The sequence below is a fragment of the Emys orbicularis genome, chromosome 2 (assembly GCF_028017835.1).
Source record: "Emys orbicularis isolate rEmyOrb1 chromosome 2, rEmyOrb1.hap1, whole genome shotgun sequence".
NCBI classification, from domain to species: domain Eukaryota; kingdom Metazoa; phylum Chordata; order Testudines; family Emydidae; genus Emys; species Emys orbicularis.
In genome coordinates, this window is record NC_088684.1 from 277,507,583 (window position 1) to 277,525,040 (window position 17,458).

Genomic DNA, 17,458 nt, shown 5'->3' on the forward strand with positions numbered 1-17,458 from the left:
TGAACTCTGAGCCCACCTCCATGGACACTGCTTGTGAGTCACCTAGAATGGTATTGACATGAGCAAGAACTCGAAGAAAAAATGGTTACCTACCTTTCGTAACTGTTCTTCGAGATGTGTTTCTCATGTCCATTCCATTATGCAGCCTCCTGCCCTTCTGTTGGAGTTGCCGGCAAGAAGGAACTGAGAGGGCACAGAGCTGGTGGCGCCTAATATACCGACGCATGAGCGCAGCACTCCAGGGAGCGCCACAGCTGATCCTACGGATACCACTAAGGCAAATATCTCAAATGACCGTGCAGATGGGTGCGCGCACACCTAGAGTGGAATGGACATGAGCAACACATCTCGAAGAACAACAGTTACGAAAGGTAGGTAACCGTTTTATCCTCCCTTTAAAGCTACTGAGGATTCTTGTGTTTGTTTGCTAGGACCAGGGCTACTTTCAGTAATTTCAGACAGCTATAGGAGATACTGATGCAAAAATGCTTATTATTTATTGTAAATTCTAATTTTAGGTTATTACAAGATTGCCTTTTCTGAATTTAAGGAGTAAATTAAACTTACAAATTATTTTCATACACATACTGCTTGAAGAATATGATGGATGATATACTTCAGTTATTGGTTATTTGTTTAATTAAATGAAATGTTCAAACTAATTAAAGAAATCCCTATGAAATTTCTACTTTTTGTCAAGTAGTGACAAACACCAAAAGTGTCAGAGGATGACCTTTTTTTCCTCCCTCTTCCCCCCTCCACCCCCCCCAATAAAACCGCTAAGTATGTTTGCTTGAATTCAATTTCCATATTCTGAGCACTAATTTAAGGGTTGAGACCAAAGTACCACCTTTTATAGCTGCAGCCTCTCTACCACAGAGCATATGTTTGAAGGCCTGTAGCAGTGCTAACTGACTTTAACTATTCTAGGCCAAAACAAGATGGCACTCCTCCAAGTGTGAATCCTCTGCGTCTTTGAAGCCAATATGCTCTGAGAACTCAATTTACAGCTAACCTAGAATTTACTGGTTGGGCAGAACTTTGAACTGTGAGATGTAGAAGTTGTTATAAATTATGTTTAATCCAATTACTTTATTAGAATTCCTACTTGATTAGAAGTACAAAACTGATAATGGTGATTTGAAGAATATTTGTCAAATAAGTTTTAATAAAGAGTATCAATTTATGAACAATTTCTTTTCTTCTCCTTTGTAACAGGCCAGAAACTCAGAAGTTCGATCAAATGCAGCATTATTGTTTGTTGAAGCATTTCCTATTCGTGATCCCCATTTTAATAATGAGGATATGGATAATGAAATTCAGAAACAGTTTGAAGAACTTTTCGTAAGTTTTCATGAAGACAACGTGAAAACAAAATGTTAAGTTAAATATTTGGCAAAATTTACTTGGCAGTAAGACCATTTGAAATGCATGTACTGCAATTAATGGCGTAAGGGGATTGAGAATATTACCCACAGGAAAGAGTGCAGAAATATGCAATTAAATTCCTTTAATCTTGTGCACTCTCTGATTTCTGGTGGAATAGCAACGTTTTGGAAAGGGGCCTAAATGCTAATGAAGTGGGGGTCTGGGTTTACATTAATTGAGCTACAAGTATGGTTCAAAAAACTGAGAGAGAGCTTAGGAAAGCCAGATGACACTGGTTACATACATTCATATCCTATTTACTTAGGATACAATGGGTGAGAAGGGCTCTACACTTGATTACTTGACTTTGTGGTTCTACAATGAATGCCTAATATTAAATATCTGCAGCTCCTATGATGGAGTATCTAAACAGAAGTATGGGGGAGTTAAGAATTAAAATAATGAATTAGAAACATGAGGGCTGGCCAGTTTATTCCTAAAGCAGTGTTCTATTCTGTTTGGGAAAACTTATTGTTGTATTCACAAGAATAAATATTTGATCACTGAAGATTCCTGGAAATTCCAGGTTTTAAGGTCATTCCCTCTCAAACAGTAAGACTTGACAATTAGGTGCATAAAGATGAACCTTAGGGGTGAGATTTTCAATTGTTTAAGTGACTTTCATGCACAAGTCTCATTGACTTTCACTTTTGAAAATTCTACTCTAAGAGCCTAACTTTAGGGTGATGTTTTTGAAAATCATCGCCAATATTTTTATCTTACTTTTGTTTTCTAACTAAAAATTATTTAATAATAGCAATAAACACTCATTTGGAGAATATTCCAGATATGGAAATATTTCATACTATCGCATCTTGTATGGTTTGGTTAAATGCTAATAGCGATGATTTTTTTCTTATTTTAAATACCAACAGACAGCATGACGATGCATACATGAAATTTGTTTCCTCTTCTTCTTTGTTTATAGAGTCTTTTAGAAGATCCTCAACCATTGGTCCGCTCTACAGGGGTACTTGGTGTTAGTAAAATAACATCCAAATACTGGGACATGATTCCTGCAACCATCCTTGCTGAGCTTTTAAAAAAACTAATTGGAGATCTGGCTTTTGATGTAACTTCAGCTGATGTTCGTTGTTCTGTTTTTAAGGTAAGTTTAATATGCAGACTTTAAAAACTTGTATTGATAGTAAATTTTTAGGTTTTCCTTGAAGCATGTGACAGAGGTTATTAAGGGTCAACTTCAGTAGAAGGCGTGCTTTTTATAAAACCTTTTGATTTTTCTCCGAGTTGGTCTTTGCATAATTTCCCTTGAGATGTACTTCCTGGTATTTAAGTTTTGCAAACCTTCTAGAAAAAATGCCTTCTGGGAATGAACAAGCAACCCCTTGTGGCACCAAACATTTAGAGCTGAGTTTGAGTAGCTGTGTGATCCCTGACCACCTCAATTCCTCTCTCTGGCTATCTGAAGGTGGAAAGACCTCCTCTTCATGCTCTTGGTTTAGTATTTTGACCAGACTTTCTTGTTCAGATAATTGTAAATCACTAAAACTTTATACTTAATCACACAACTGTGTAGAAAATGTTTCCAGCTTGGTTCCAAGGCATCATATGTGACCCAGAGAGAGAGACCCGGAAAAAAAAGACTGCGTTTAAGTGTTGTGTTTTGTACCCCATGGTCAGTCTTCCCATGGTTGGATGCATATATTACTGTCTGTGTGTAGGGGAAGGCTGTTCCCCAGATAGTTGTTCAGTATACCAGGATTGATTGGTCAACTCCATCTAACAAATGTCAGAAAGATTGACTTCCTGGGCATAAACATGTATTCCTCGAGTACAAGAGATGAACAAAAACACTGCCTCAGGTCAGAAGATCTTACAGTGTAAAACCACTTCATCTGAAATGAAAGGCATTAATAAGAGATTTTGAGTTGCTCTTTAATACTTTCTTTTAAAAGATAATTATAGAAAAAAATACGTAAATGAAACATCTGCCACCATATTTAGCCTTAAGTTTAGTAATTTTAATAATTTTAGTATAGTTTTTGTATGTCTGCTATTTTTGTTTTTTTTATTCAGTGTGATATTTCTGTTGCAGTGTCTGCCTATAATTTTGGACAACAAACTAAGCCACCCATTATTGGAACAGCTCCTGCCAACAGTAAAATACAGTCTCCATGACAATTCTGAGAAAGTGCGAGTGGCGTTTGTTGATATGCTGCTGAAAATTAAGGCTGTCAGGGCTGCTAAGGTAGGATGATTAGGACTTGGTAGGCAGCACATGGGAGATGTAAACAGAACAAGGCAATTTATTCTGAAAGATGTATATGTATCAATACCACAGTCAATCAGTTATTAGAATACTTAACCAATAATTTGCAGAGACTTGCAGGAAATTGTTTTATTGGTCATGTATGTCCCATTAAAGGTTTGAGATGTAAAATCCTGGATAGTGGTATTTAAGCATTTCCTGCTATATATTTGAAAATTAAGTTAATGTTATGGTTGTCTAGATTCTTAAGTACTATGAGACTAAATCTAGTGTCCTGTAATCTTCCTGCCTCTCCATGATTGTTTCAATGGAAACGGGGGCATCACTAGGAAATACTGCCACGTCAGGAGATTACTGCATCAGAATTTTTGTTACCTCAAATGAGGATCAAACTTTCCATATAACAAGTTAATTTTTTCCTCTTAGATTCTTAGTAACTTTAGTGTATTCTTGATTAGTACCTCTCAGTTCCTTTTTTAATAACAAGAAGAGTTTCAGCTCTTGCCTTTTTCTGTTGGGCCAGTAGCTACTTAAGAAAAAGAGAGGATACGGAATCAGCCCTCTGGGACCAGAACTGGCAGAAGTAAAAACAGAAGCTGCTTATGGGGGAAAGCCACTACTGGAGAAAGAATGTCCATGAGATCAGAGAAGAAGGGAAACAAGTCACAGAGAATAATGTATAAGGAAACATGGAGGGGAGAGAAATGAAAGAGATGGGATGGGGAGATGAAATAAAATTATCCTTTTTTAAAGAAAAGGTAAAGCAGTTCAATAGTTGCTACAGTGAGGCTGCAGAGTTCCAAATAGAGGAGGTGGTCACCTCTGAGATAGATCCCACTCTGAAAAAGCTTGTGAAGCCTGGGTCTAACGAAAATACTGATGCCAAAGCAGGATTTCCTGATTGTTCTCTCTTCAGTAAAGCTAGCATGGAGTGGCAGAAAGATCACTGTGATACTAATGCTTGTGCTGATACTGCAAGTTAAGCCTCAGTGCAAATCTTACCCATCTGACACAAACTGATTACGATATTAGTGCTTTAGCACTGGTGTCTTGGAAGTTTGTGCATGTCTCATTACTCTAATACTAGTCTCAGAGGATGTGATTCTAAACTTGTTTGCAAATCTCATCTATCAAAATGCTTTTCTTCATATTTTAAATTTTAATAAGATTTTGAGATTTGAAAAGGCAGCAAATTTCAAATTTCATGTCAACATGTATCTTGGGCCAAGAGCAGCAATTTCTGGGAATGGGGCTGTATTATTTTAGTTTCCAATATGAAAATCCACAGTGGTCATGCACTGGCACATACTTTAGGTTTATCAAGAGGTATGAGGTTCAGCCATCCTAAAAATGCATCAATATCCTCTAATACAAGTGTCCATGCTGACATGGTTATTGCTATTAGAGTATGAATCGTTCATTTTATTACAGGTTTCAGTGTAGCCATGTTAGTCTGTATCAGCAAAAAAACCGAGGAGTCCTTGTGGCACCTTAGAGATAAACAAATTTATTTGGGCATAAGCTTTTTTGGGCTAGAACCCACTTCATCAGATGTATGAAGTGAAAAATACAGGAGCAGGTATAAATACATGAAAGGATGGGGGCTCATAGCACTGCCTATTATTAAAGTTGCCTATTAAGAATGTGCTGCAGCCCAGAACTTCAGCTGATTGAGCAGGACTTCCCCTGCAATTGCAGTTCCTGGTTGCTCCAGGCTGTGCCAGATCCAGGCGCTGGAACTGAGAATTGGGAGCCTGTCTGATCTATAGGTGTTAATATGTTGGCACATGATAGAATTTGTTTGGGTGTTTTTAGGTTTTTTGTGTGCAACTTCCTAGCCTTATTAAAAAAGCAATATTAAAAGAACATTATTAAGTCAAGCACACTAGGAAATGCCAGAATTAAGCTTGCCTGTGCATTATATCGGTCCTTAATTACATGTTCGCTTTTTTTCCCTCCACCGGATCAATCAAGTTGTGTAGTAAAACAGGCTGTTGTCTGTAGGACTCCTGCCTCATTTGTTGCAGAAGATGGAGGGTGTGTAGTGAATGAGGCAGGGCATTTCAGAAAGAGAAAGTTGGTCTCACAGTTGAGGCAGCTGATGAATGCTGGAGAATTGGGTTCTATTCAGGCTTCTGCCACAGAGTTCATATATGATGGTAGGAAGTCACTTAACCAAATTTTTCAGAGATAGCCACTAATAATTGTGTTCCTCATTTTCTGGGTGCCTGTCTTGAGACCCTGGGGTATCACTTGCAGAAGTATTGAACACTCAGAGCTCCTATTGACTTCAACTGAAGTCATGCTTTGGACATAATAATTGCTGTATTATGCTATGTATTCTCAAAAAATCAAGTCCTAAGTTTTTCAAATTGGGCACAGAAAATTAGTGGGTACTTTTGACCTTAATCTCTCTCTGCTTCAGTTCCCCATCTATACAATGTGGATGATCCTACCCTCTCATTTCAGAGGGATAGTGTGAAAATAGAATATTAATGTTTGTGAAGAAATACTGTAATGGGTACCATAGAAAAAGTCTATGAGGAGATCAATAATTCTGCCTTCTGGGCAGGGTTTGAATAGTGTGTGGTAAGTAAAGCCTGGAGCCACATATTTAGAGCCACCTATTTTTTGCAAATGCGAAATAACACAAAATAAAACACCATAAAACTAAAAAAAACTGGTGCACGGGGTCACAGTGCTGCTTAGGTTTAGCCTGGCCACTCCTCCGTCATGATAACAGAGGGGCAACTGGGCCAAAACTGAGCAGTTCTGCGACTTCATGTGCTAGGGCACTACATGCAGAGCCACTGCTGCAGGGTGAATGCAGGGTGGTCTCACTCTCCAGCACTGTCCCTTAGGACCTTCCTTCTTCATTAGACTGAAGCAGGCTTGCTCTCCATGCCCTTTTCCCTCCCTGGGAATTTTTCTGCAATGTTCGTTTTATTTTGTTTTATCCCCCTCCCAGGAGATAAAACAAAATTTCTGAAAAATTATTGAAAAGAAAAAAGAATTTAACAGGGCTCTACACATACTGAACAATGAGGAGAAAACAAAATGTCAAATAATTACTCACTAAGTGAGCACCATCCATCCTGTGCACAGATGGAGACAGGGTGCTGTAGAAAAAATAGTATGTTATCCTGTAATTAAAGACTGTGCCATAGTGCACAGGCAACCTTAATTCTGTCATTTACTAACTTTTGAGTGCTTGACTTAGCAAGCATAATGGTCTTTTAATGTAGCCTTTTCTGTTTAATTAAAATAACTTAAGTAAAGTTTATGCAACTAATTTTTCCACTAGGAAAAAGTAGTCTCCAGTAGATTGATAACAGAAAAAGGGTTTCCCCTAGTAATATGATTGTATTTAAAAAAATGAAAAGCTATAAAAATTAAGTTCACTGCCAGCCCTCCTTTCATCAGTAGTTTGTAACTCTCAGCCATTTTTGCACTTTGTCTTTATTAGTGGGTGGTGAGGGGAGAGGTTTCCAACTATATGCTATTTCATTTTGACCCAAATCAAGTTTTTTAAGACTTTTTGGTTTGTCACACTTTTTAAAAAAAATTAGTTTTCAGTTTGATCTGAAATGAAACCTGAAGTTGTTGCCTTTAGACAAATTCTAAAGAGGAATGCAAAGCATTCAAATCACTGCATACTTTTGTTCTTCTATTATTTGTGAAATAATTTGATTCCATGATTACACACTACCCTAATGCACAGGCAAAAAGAAAAGAATTAAGGTTGTACATGGAACCGTAGCTGTTGCATTTCTGATCTGAGTGCCCATTTAATGTTTTCTGTGTGGAAATTGAAGTAGTAGAATTCCTAGGTATTCACATTCAATTAATTACTTAGGCCTTAATGAATGGTATAGCCATATTGCAGTGGGTAATTCCAAAGATCCGCAGTCCTCATTGTGGAAGATCATTGGCAATATGCGGTTGTTTTCATGGCCACTGAATACTGTGTTTTGTGACTGTTTTCCAGATGTATTAATTTGCACCTTCACAAGTTAAATCTCATTTTACTTTCTGGTCTTGTTACTAGTTTTTCTAGGCTCCCCTAATATTATGTAAAACATACAAGGTTCATGGAAGCATTATATGAAAGTACCATGCAAATATCCATGAGAAGAGTCTCTTGTAAGGGGGGGGGGGAGGGGGACAACAACCCTGTCCTCCATTCCTATTGTTCTCTGTACATAGTGCAGACACCTACTTTTATTGTAGGTTAGATTAGGCTTTATTTTGTTTAGTATAAAAAGATTTGCGAGGGAAAGAAACCGCCATGCAATACTAAATTCTTATTGGAATATTATGATTTAGGTTTCTGGAAATGTTCCCTGTGTGGTCTGAGTATTTATTTAAAAAAAAATTGATATAGTGATTAAGTTTGCATGTAGAGTTGTATTGTTTGAAGTATTCTAAAATTTTAAGCAGAGATGAACTATAGCAATAGATTGCTATTAGTTTTATTTCCAGTAGGTTGAGTTAATTAAGATGCCTCTCCATTGACATGGTGGCTTCCTGAGCTTGAAATGTTGTGTAAAATGTTTTTCCAAAAGGGAATGTGTAATCCTGCTTTTCACATCAGACCAATCTGAGCTAAGCTTTCTCACTCTGCATGTGCACTAAATTTAATTTTTTTCCAAAATCTATTTACGTGCCTTTGTTTGGTTAAAATAGATGGATGTGGTGGTGTTATTTTAAAACAGACTGTTTAATATTGATACTTTTACATGTTTTGTCATTAGTTACATTTCTTCTTCGAGAGATTGCACATGTCCATTCTACTCTTAATATTCGTGCTTATAGTCGTCAGAAAATTTTCACTCAGTGGTACCCATCGGGTGGCTTGAGCATCCTTTGCTGCCACATTGTGGTATAAAGGGCCCAGCTGCCCCAAGCTTCATCAGTTCCTTCAGCTTGTGAGTCATTGGAATCGCTTGTCTTGTCTTAGCCAGTGCTCTGTGTGTTCATTGTAAATTAATTGTACATAGTTTTCTAGATTTATTGGTTTAGTACTTAGTGTAAGTTTTCTTTTTTGGCTCAATTGGCGGTTTTTGTCTGTTACTTGGTACTGTGGGAGCCTTGATCACTGGGCTTCATCTCTTCATCCTGCATCTCTTGCACTAGGCCAATGCCCATGAGCTATCCACACTCAAGCTGCTTGAAATGTTTAGGAGAAGTTCATATTCAGGATCATTATCAGAACTGCAGAGACTTTAAGCATTGGACAAGGAAAGACAGAGAAGGCCAGCTAAAGTTTTTGCTCATTGAGGCCGCCTTAAGTCCTCTGTCAGAGCCCGGTCAGTCAGACTCTGCACTGAGTGCTTCAGCTTTTGTTAGGAGTGCACCTTCTATGCTGCCTGAGTCCCAGTGCACCATCTGCCTAGAAAGAGACATAAGACGTCTTAAGCAGACCACTGAGAGGGGAAGGTTGCCGGGCATGGGGGTAAGAATAGAGCGAAGCCAAAACATAAGCACTGCTCTTCTGTGGCACCACAGAAGCTGGCATCATTGATTGCCGCATCAAGGCAGTTGCAGTCACGTCTGAAGCCTGAGGGAGCGCCTTCTACAACTGTGGCACCATGCCATTCTGAGACCATCTCGGTAGTGACCACACTGGAGTTATTTGTGGTAGCAAGAGATCTGCTGAGCCTTTCAGTGCCAGTTTCTCTGACAGTGCAGGAGACTGTGCTCTCGGTACCAGCAGACAGAGGTGGTGCAGCGCTCGGTACCATGTCAACCTCCATTGCATCAGTACCAACAAAGGGGAAGCCTGCAACGTTGACTGCTCAGTGTCCTTCTCTGACTTGATACTGGATTCCGACACCATTTGGACTTTATGGCAACTCTAAAGTTTTTGTGGGTGTATACTCCAGTCCCATCCAGTTAGCACTTACATCCACAGCAGACCCACTATTACTTTGCCCTTGCTTCTTGCCAGGATCTGCAGAGAAAAAATGAGTAGGGGTTGTAGATATAGACCTCTTTCTCCTTCTGCCTCTGCATCACGGTCTAGTCCATCTAGACACCTGGGGATGCTAAATAGGCATTTTGATAGGATGCTCAAGCTCGCCATGCCAGTTTCCATTTCCCCCACACTTGCAAACTGCCTTTCCCACTTCCCCAGTGCTTGGTCCTGGATTAGCTCAGACTGATGGGTATTAAGCACTGTGGAAGTGGGATATACCCTCCAATTTATTTCTACCCAACACTCCTGCCCTGTCTCTCTGCAGGGGCCACTCAGGAGGAGCTCCTACAACAGGAGGTTCAGTCTCTCCTTCAGGTGGGAGCCATAGAAGAGGTTCCTCAGTGTCACCGAGGAAAAGAGTTCTATTCCTGTTATTTCCTAATCCTGAAACCAAAGGGAGGTCTCAGACCAACTTTAGACCTGCACCAACAAATACCTCAAAAAGATAGTTTCACGCGGTCACTTTGCCTTCCAGCCTTCTATTATTCTATACCTGTATCTTGGAGATGGGTATGCTGCCCTCAATTTAAGAGAGGACTACTTTCATGGCATTTTATCAAGGTCACAAAGTTTTTCAGGTTCATAGTGAATCACTTTCATTATCAGTTCATTGTGCTGCCTTTTGGCCTGTCAGCAGCGTCTTGGGTTTTCACAAAATATGTCTGGTAGCGGTGTTTCTGAGGAGACTAGGAGTACAGCTCTACCTTACCTGGATGACTGGCTAGTTAAGGGCTGGTCCAGGGCTCAGGTTCTCTCCTGCGTTCAACTCATCCTATCATCCTTCAGAGCTCTAGGTCTGTTTGTCTAAGTTGATCAGTCTTTCCTTTGTCCAGTGCAGAGAATAGGGTTTTTATAGGAGGACCGCTGGACTCTGTTCAAGCCAGAGCTTTCCTCTCAGACACAAGATTTCAAACAAATCATTCTCTTGTGGCAGACCTTAACATTCACCCAATCACATCAGCTCAAAACTGTCTGAGACTCCTGTATGACTTTATACACATATGTAGTCCAACATGCCAGGCTGCAAATCATGACTCATCAAAGTTGTCTGGCCTCCGTTTATTCACCAAGTTAGCACTATCTGAACACTCTGCTCACTATGCCTTCACAGGTACCGACTTTGCTAGATAGGTGGACAAACCCACTCAGTGTTTGTGTGGGCGTTCCCTTTGTCTGCCCCGAGCCTTTACTGACACTGGTGATGGATGTATCTGTCCTGGTGTGGGAGCTTATCTGGATGCCCTCCGAACTCAAAGTTTGTGGGCCTCAAGGAATCTCTCTCTTCACATTAGTGTCAGAGAGCTAAGGGCTGTCTGCCTCGCCTGTCAGGCCTTCCTACCACATGTCAAGGCCAAAAGCTTATTTGGTCTCTCAGACACTGCTGTGGCAATGTTTTACCTCAACAGGCAGGGGGAACCCGCTTGTCCCTTCTTTGTCAGGAGGCAATTCACCTATGGAACTTTTTCATTGCCGATTCAATCAGTCTCGAAGCTCCTTACCTTCCAGGGATGCAGAATGAGCTGGTGGACCACCTAACCAGATTATTTACAAATGGTCATGAGTGGTTTCTCTGCCCAAATGCAGCCAGACAGTTTTCCCAATTTTCCAGATAGACCTATTTGCAAACAAGGCCAACAGGAAATGCCAACAATATTGCTCCCTACAAGGGCACAGCTCTGGTTCCATTGCAGATGGTTTCCTGCTACCCTGGACAAATAAGATCTACTATGCTTTTCCCCCAATCCCATTCCTACACAGAGTCCTGCTAAAGAACAAGCAGGACCAGGTCCAAGTTATGTTAATAGCCCCGGAGTAGCTTTGATGCACTGGTTCGCCATTGTATTGGATCTGTCAGTTGCAACTCCAATTTCGCTCCTGTTGCACCTGGACTTGATCTCCAAAGATAATGGTCAGCTGCTCCACCCAAACCTGTGGCCCTTCATTTAACAGCCTGGAGGCTCCATGGCCAAGTCCTAGGGGGAGTCTAGCTTGAAGCAAGTTCACCATGTCCTGTTAGAAACAGTTAGAAAGCCCTCTTCCAGAGCTGCTTACATGTCAAAATGGAGGCCTTTTTCTGTCTGGTCTTGTCAGTTTGGAGTCTCGCCAATGCAGTCCTCTGTCCAGCATATTCTGGACTATTTATTGTATCTAAAACAGCAGTAGTTAATGGTTCTTCTATCAAAGAAATCTTCTACCAAATGATTTTGGCAGCAATATCAGTTTTCCATCCCTATGTGGATAACCGTTCTATATTTTCTAATGATATAACAATCAGATTTGTGAAGGGACTGGAAAAGTTGTACCCTCAAATAAGGGAACCTATCCCCACCAGAACTTGAACTTTAGATTTGTCAAAGCTCATGGGGCCACCATTTGAGCCTCTACCAACATGTTCCTTACTGCACCTATCTCTAAAGGTGGCTTTCCTGGTAGCTATTGCTTCAGACAGGAAGGTAGCCAAATTGTGTGCTCTGACATCCGAACCACCTTATACAATACTCTTTTAAGGATAAGGTGTACTTGTGCCCTCATCCAAGATTTCTCTCAAAAGTGGTATTTAATTTTCATATTAACCAGTCAATTTACTTTCCTACATTTTACCCCAAACTGCGTGCCAATAGAGGAGCAACGTTTGCACACCTTAAATGTCAGAAGAGTGTTGGCATCCTATGTAGGGAGGACTAAAGCGTTTTGTTTGTCAACCCAGCTATTGGTGGCCTTAGCAGACAGAATGAAGGATCATCCTGTCTCTTGACAAAGAATTATGTTTTGGATAACTTTCTGCCTTCATGTTTGTTATGATCTGGCAGGCATTTCCCTGCGGGGCAGACTGACCGCACATTCCATGATATGACAGGCAGTCTCTACAGTGTTCCTTGCTCAAGTCGGAATCCAGGACATTTGTAGAGTGGCAGTCTAGTTTTCAGTTCATACCTTTGCATCCTATTATGCCAGTACTCTGTACTCCAGAAATGATGCTAAATTTGGACAAATTGTACTCCAGTCTATGTGTACATGAACTCATTGTACATTATGCCTTGTGAGTCACCGAGTGGAATATACATGTGCAATCACTCAAAGCAAAAATTGTTTCTAGCCTTTCACGAAAGCTTATGCTCTAATAAATTTGTTAGCCTTTAAGGTGCCACAAGACTCCTCGTTGTTTTTGCTGAAACAGACTAACACGGCTATCCCTCTGAAACCTTTCATAACTGTTGTTCTTAGAGATGTGTTGTACATGTCCATTCCACGACCCACCCTCCTAGCCCTTTGCTTCGGGGTGGTCCAGCAAGAAGGAACTGAGGGAGCTCAGGGGTGGGTGGGCCCTTCATACTGGCACTGGTGCATGGCAGAAGAAAGTGCTTAAGCTGCCCTGATGGGTACCACTGAGGAAAAAATTTCTAACATCTGTGCACAGGGTGCACGCACACCTGGAATGGACATGTGCAACACACGTCTAGGAACAACAGTTACGAAAGGTTAATAACCATTTTTAAATAGGAAATGTGTACTTTTGTTAAGTCTTGGATGTTGGAAAATATGGTTTGAATAAGCTGTTGTTAGTAAAGTGATTATTAGAAGAGGCTGATCTATTGAGCTGCATGCAGTAACACCGTATTTTGTAACCACAAGGGGAATACTGCTGTAATCAGTGAGCCAGAAGGAAGAATATTTTTCAGTGCCTAATAACAATTGCAAAACTTTTTTGAAATCCCATATCTAAAAGCATAGACCTAATTAATTCAAGACCTTGCCACAAAAATGACAGACGTAGAGTAGTAGCATTACTATTCCATAACTAAGAATTTACTTTCTGCATTCCATGTCTGCAATGCAGTAATTGAGACAGGACTGAGGTGGTGGCAGCTGATGGCATGGGCTAACCTTTGGTGGGTATATCTGGAAGGGAGCTTGTGCATAGTCACCCTTACAGCTGCCTCAGAACCTAAAATTTTCATAGGTAGGGAATTCTATCCTCTCTGAAGTTGGGAATGTGAGACATGAGTAAGAATCCTGAATAATAGTTTTTGCAGTGATACCTGCAGTAGTAATACTTTGAAAATAAGAAATTCTTCCTTATCAAACTGAACTGCGTAAAGAATTTCAGGTACACCGGATTGTAATTGCGTGAGTTGAAATTTGACTAATACACTTGATATGCTATATTGCACCTGAATAATGCTATAGTACTGGTGCTATATAGCGCTATGGATTTTAGTATTGTACTTTAAACAATACATTTTAGTTTTGTTCAGAGTCAATGTTTTGGTGCAGAAAGTACTCTTAACAAAAAAAATTGTAATATCTTGTTTCTCTTTCCCTTCTTCTGTTGCCCCTTTAACTGCCTCCCCTTCTCACTTTAAAAAAAAAAAAAAAAAAAGTTCTGGAAAATGTGTCCCATGGAGCATCTTCTGACTCGCCTTGAAGTTGATTCACGTCCTGTGTCACGCCGCTTAGTAAATCTCCTATTCAACTCTTTCTTGCCTGTTAATCAACCTGAGGAGGTATGGTGTGAACGCTGTGTTACGCTAATCCAGATGAATCCAGCAGCAGCCAGAAAATTCTATCGGTATGCTTATGAGTATACTGCTCCCACCAACATAGGTAAAGTATTGGACACTACAAGAGTCCTGGAAATGTCAATTTTATATTACTTGTTTAACACTTAATTTGTCTCCAATACTTGGGGGCCTTCAGTATTGTCAAGTGGCTGACTCTCTACAAAAGTCTCTTCTGAAAAATTCTTCCAGATTTCCCTAATTGAAAATGTTCTTCGACCAGCAGTATCAGGGAGATACATTGCAGGAAGTTTTTCTTTCTAGCAAAGAATGCTATTGAATCCATGCCAGCAAGCAAACCAGGAGAGTGGTTTTATTTCCAGAACTTGCTAATGTCAGAAAGAAATAAAGAATCTGCACAGAGTGATTCCATGCTCAAGACATCTGGTCACCAAAAGAACAATCCTTACACATGCATTCTAGAGATGAGGGTGATTGTGTGGACACTGAGAGATTTCAAAGATAGTAGCCTAATTATGTCAAGTATCAGGGGGTAGTCATGTTAGTCTGTATCTACAAAACCAACAAGGAGTCTGGTGGCACCTTAAAGACTAACAGATTTATTTGGGCATAAGCTTTCGTGGGTAAAAACCTCACTTCTTCGGATGCACCGAAGAAGTGAGGTTTTTACCCACGAAAGCTTATGCCCAAATAAATCAGTTAGTCTTTAAGGTGCCACAAGACTCCTTGTTGTTTTTTTAGCCTAATTATGTGTTCTATAAATATTGTGGATTTATGTCTAAGGGGGAGTGATGGTTCTCAGGGCACATAAGACCCAGTCACTTTTACTCCCTCCTCCAGGGAGAGGGAGTCCTCTCCCTGACACCAACCAGACTTTCAGCCACTTGACCAATCTTCTCCGGACTATGCCAGCCTTAACTTCACATTGTAGGTTATCAATAGGTGCACCCTGAGTCCCTTGGAATTAATCCTTTTTGATATCAAGCCCCTGACATTGGTTATTCACAGAAATTCCAGATCATCAGCCTCCAAAGGTGCAGTGTACCCCAGATTACCAGTTTTATCTTAAACCATTGTTCCTGTAAACCACACAGCACTTGTAAGCACTTACAATAAAACAAAAGTAGATTTGTTTAAGAAAGAATAAAGATGTAATGAGAAGTGAGAAAGTGATGGGAACAACACAAAACAAAATCATAAAATGTGAACCTAGGTCTACTCTTGTCAATAGTTACCTTTCCTATATAATAAAGTAGGCTTCCTACCTCCAGAAAGTTCAGCCCTGTGGAGAGCTGGCTGGTTTCACAAGAATCAGGATCCAAACATTCATGAAAGTCCCCTGCTCCTTAAAGGATTTCTTCAATGGATACAGAACCTTTCCTTACACTTATCAGGGGGTAGCCGTGTTAGTCTGTATCTACAAAAACAACAAGGAGTCTGGTGGCTCCTTAAAAACTAACAGATTTATTTGGGCATAAGCTTTCGTGGGTAAAAACCTCAATCTGAAGAAGTGAGGTTTTTACCCACGAAAGCTTATGCCCAAATAAATCTGTTAGTCTTTGAGGTGCCACCAGACTCCTTGTTGTTTCCTTACACTTGGTGATATTGAAACAGTCTTTTGTCTTTATTCACAACCAGGGTGATCTTCCGCCTGCTATAATGTTCCTTGTCACCACCAAGTGGTTTATATTGTTTGCTGCTGTCTTTGATGGCTTTCCATTGTTCTTATTTGCAAGGGTAGATAATAGAGCTTTTCTGAGTGACAGCTCCCTCTTCCTTGAATGGATCTTCACCAAGTCACACTACCTGGATGACTTAGGGTACATCTACATTTAAAATGCTACCCATCATCCTAGGTAATCCATTTCCCCAAGAGAAAGTAGCTAGGTCAATAGAAGAATTTTTCCATTGACCTAGTGCAGTCTGCACTGAGGGGTTAGGTTGGTTTAACAATGCCACTCTGGTGTGGATTTTTCACACCCTAACCACCGTAACTCAACAACCTACTCTTCTAGTGTGGACCAGGCTCAATTTTTACTTCAAGTCCATAAAGCATACTTTCAGTATAAATACATTATTCTTTAAATATTATCCATCCATACATACATCTCTCAATGATTGAGTCTTGACCAGGAGTTTTCTGTAGATACCTTATATGTTACTCATTATGGATAAATCTCCTGTAAGACAGAGTTTGGTGCAGTGAGTGTCTTAGCTCTGAGGTGAGAGTTTGCAAATAACAGGGGACCCTTTGCAAAGGCGCCTCCATGTCACAGAGAGCCATCATGTTTTGAGACTAGTCCATTGAAGTAATAGCCATTCCAAATAAATTCAGTAGCTTCCTGTGATCTTTTCTCTGGAGAAAAATACCACACGAGGGGACTTTGTATTTTTTGTTTTGTTTTCAATTATTGGATCAGAAAGGGTGATAATTACTTGAAATTGACAAATGAAATTTAATGTGGATAAATGTAAAGTAATGCACATTGGAAAAAATAACCCCAACTATACATACAATATGATGGGGGCTAATTTAGCTACAAAAAGTCCGGAAAAAGATCTTGGAGTCATCGTGGATAGTTCTCTGAAGCTGTCCGCGCAGTGTGCAGAGGCAGTCAAAAAAGCAAACAGGATGTTAGGGATCATTAAAAAGGGGATAGAGAATAAGACAGAGAATATATTATTGCCCTTATATAAATGGATGGTACGCCCACATCTCGAATACTGCGTACAGATGTGGTCTTCTCATCTAAAAAAAGCTATACTGGCACTAGAAAAGGTTCAGAAAAGGGCAACTAAAGTGATTAGGGGTTTGGAACGGGTCCCATATGAGGAGAGATTAAAGAGGCTACGACTCTTCAGCTTGGAAAAGAGGAGACTAAGGGGGGATATGATAGAGGTACATAAAATCATGAGTGATGTGGAGAAAGTGGATAAGGAAAAGTTATTTACTTATTCCCATAATACAAGAACTAGGGGTCACCAAATGAAATTAATAGGCAGCAGGTTTAAAACAAATACAAGGAAGTTCTTCTTCACGCAGCGCACAGTCAACTTGTGGAACTCCTTACCTGAGGAGGTTGTGAAGGCTAGGACTATAACAGCGTTTAAAAGAGAACTGGATAAATTCATGGTGGTTAAGTCCATTAATGGCTATTAGCCAGGACGGGTAAGGAATGGTGTCCCTAGCCTCTGTTTGTCAGAGGATGGAGATGGATGGCAGGAGAGAGATCACTTGATCATTGCCTGTTGGTCCACTCCCTCTGGGGCACCTGGCATTGGCCACTGTCGGTAGACAGGATA

The 17,458-nt window shown here is 40.2% G+C and overlaps 1 protein-coding gene across 1 annotated transcript in view; it reads left to right on the plus strand.

Moving 5' to 3' along the window:
- The window catches only part of NCAPG2 (non-SMC condensin II complex subunit G2), a 119,569-nt gene that overhangs the window by 56,771 nt on the left and 45,340 nt on the right, over positions 1-17,458 (plus strand). Inside the window, exons 11-14 of the mRNA XM_065399079.1 lie at positions 1,219-1,344; positions 2,357-2,536; positions 3,485-3,637; positions 14,018-14,240. Of these exons, the coding sequence (XP_065255151.1) occupies positions 1,219-1,344; positions 2,357-2,536; positions 3,485-3,637; positions 14,018-14,240 (682 nt within the window). The remainder of the gene's footprint in view (positions 1-1,218; positions 1,345-2,356; positions 2,537-3,484; positions 3,638-14,017; positions 14,241-17,458) is intronic.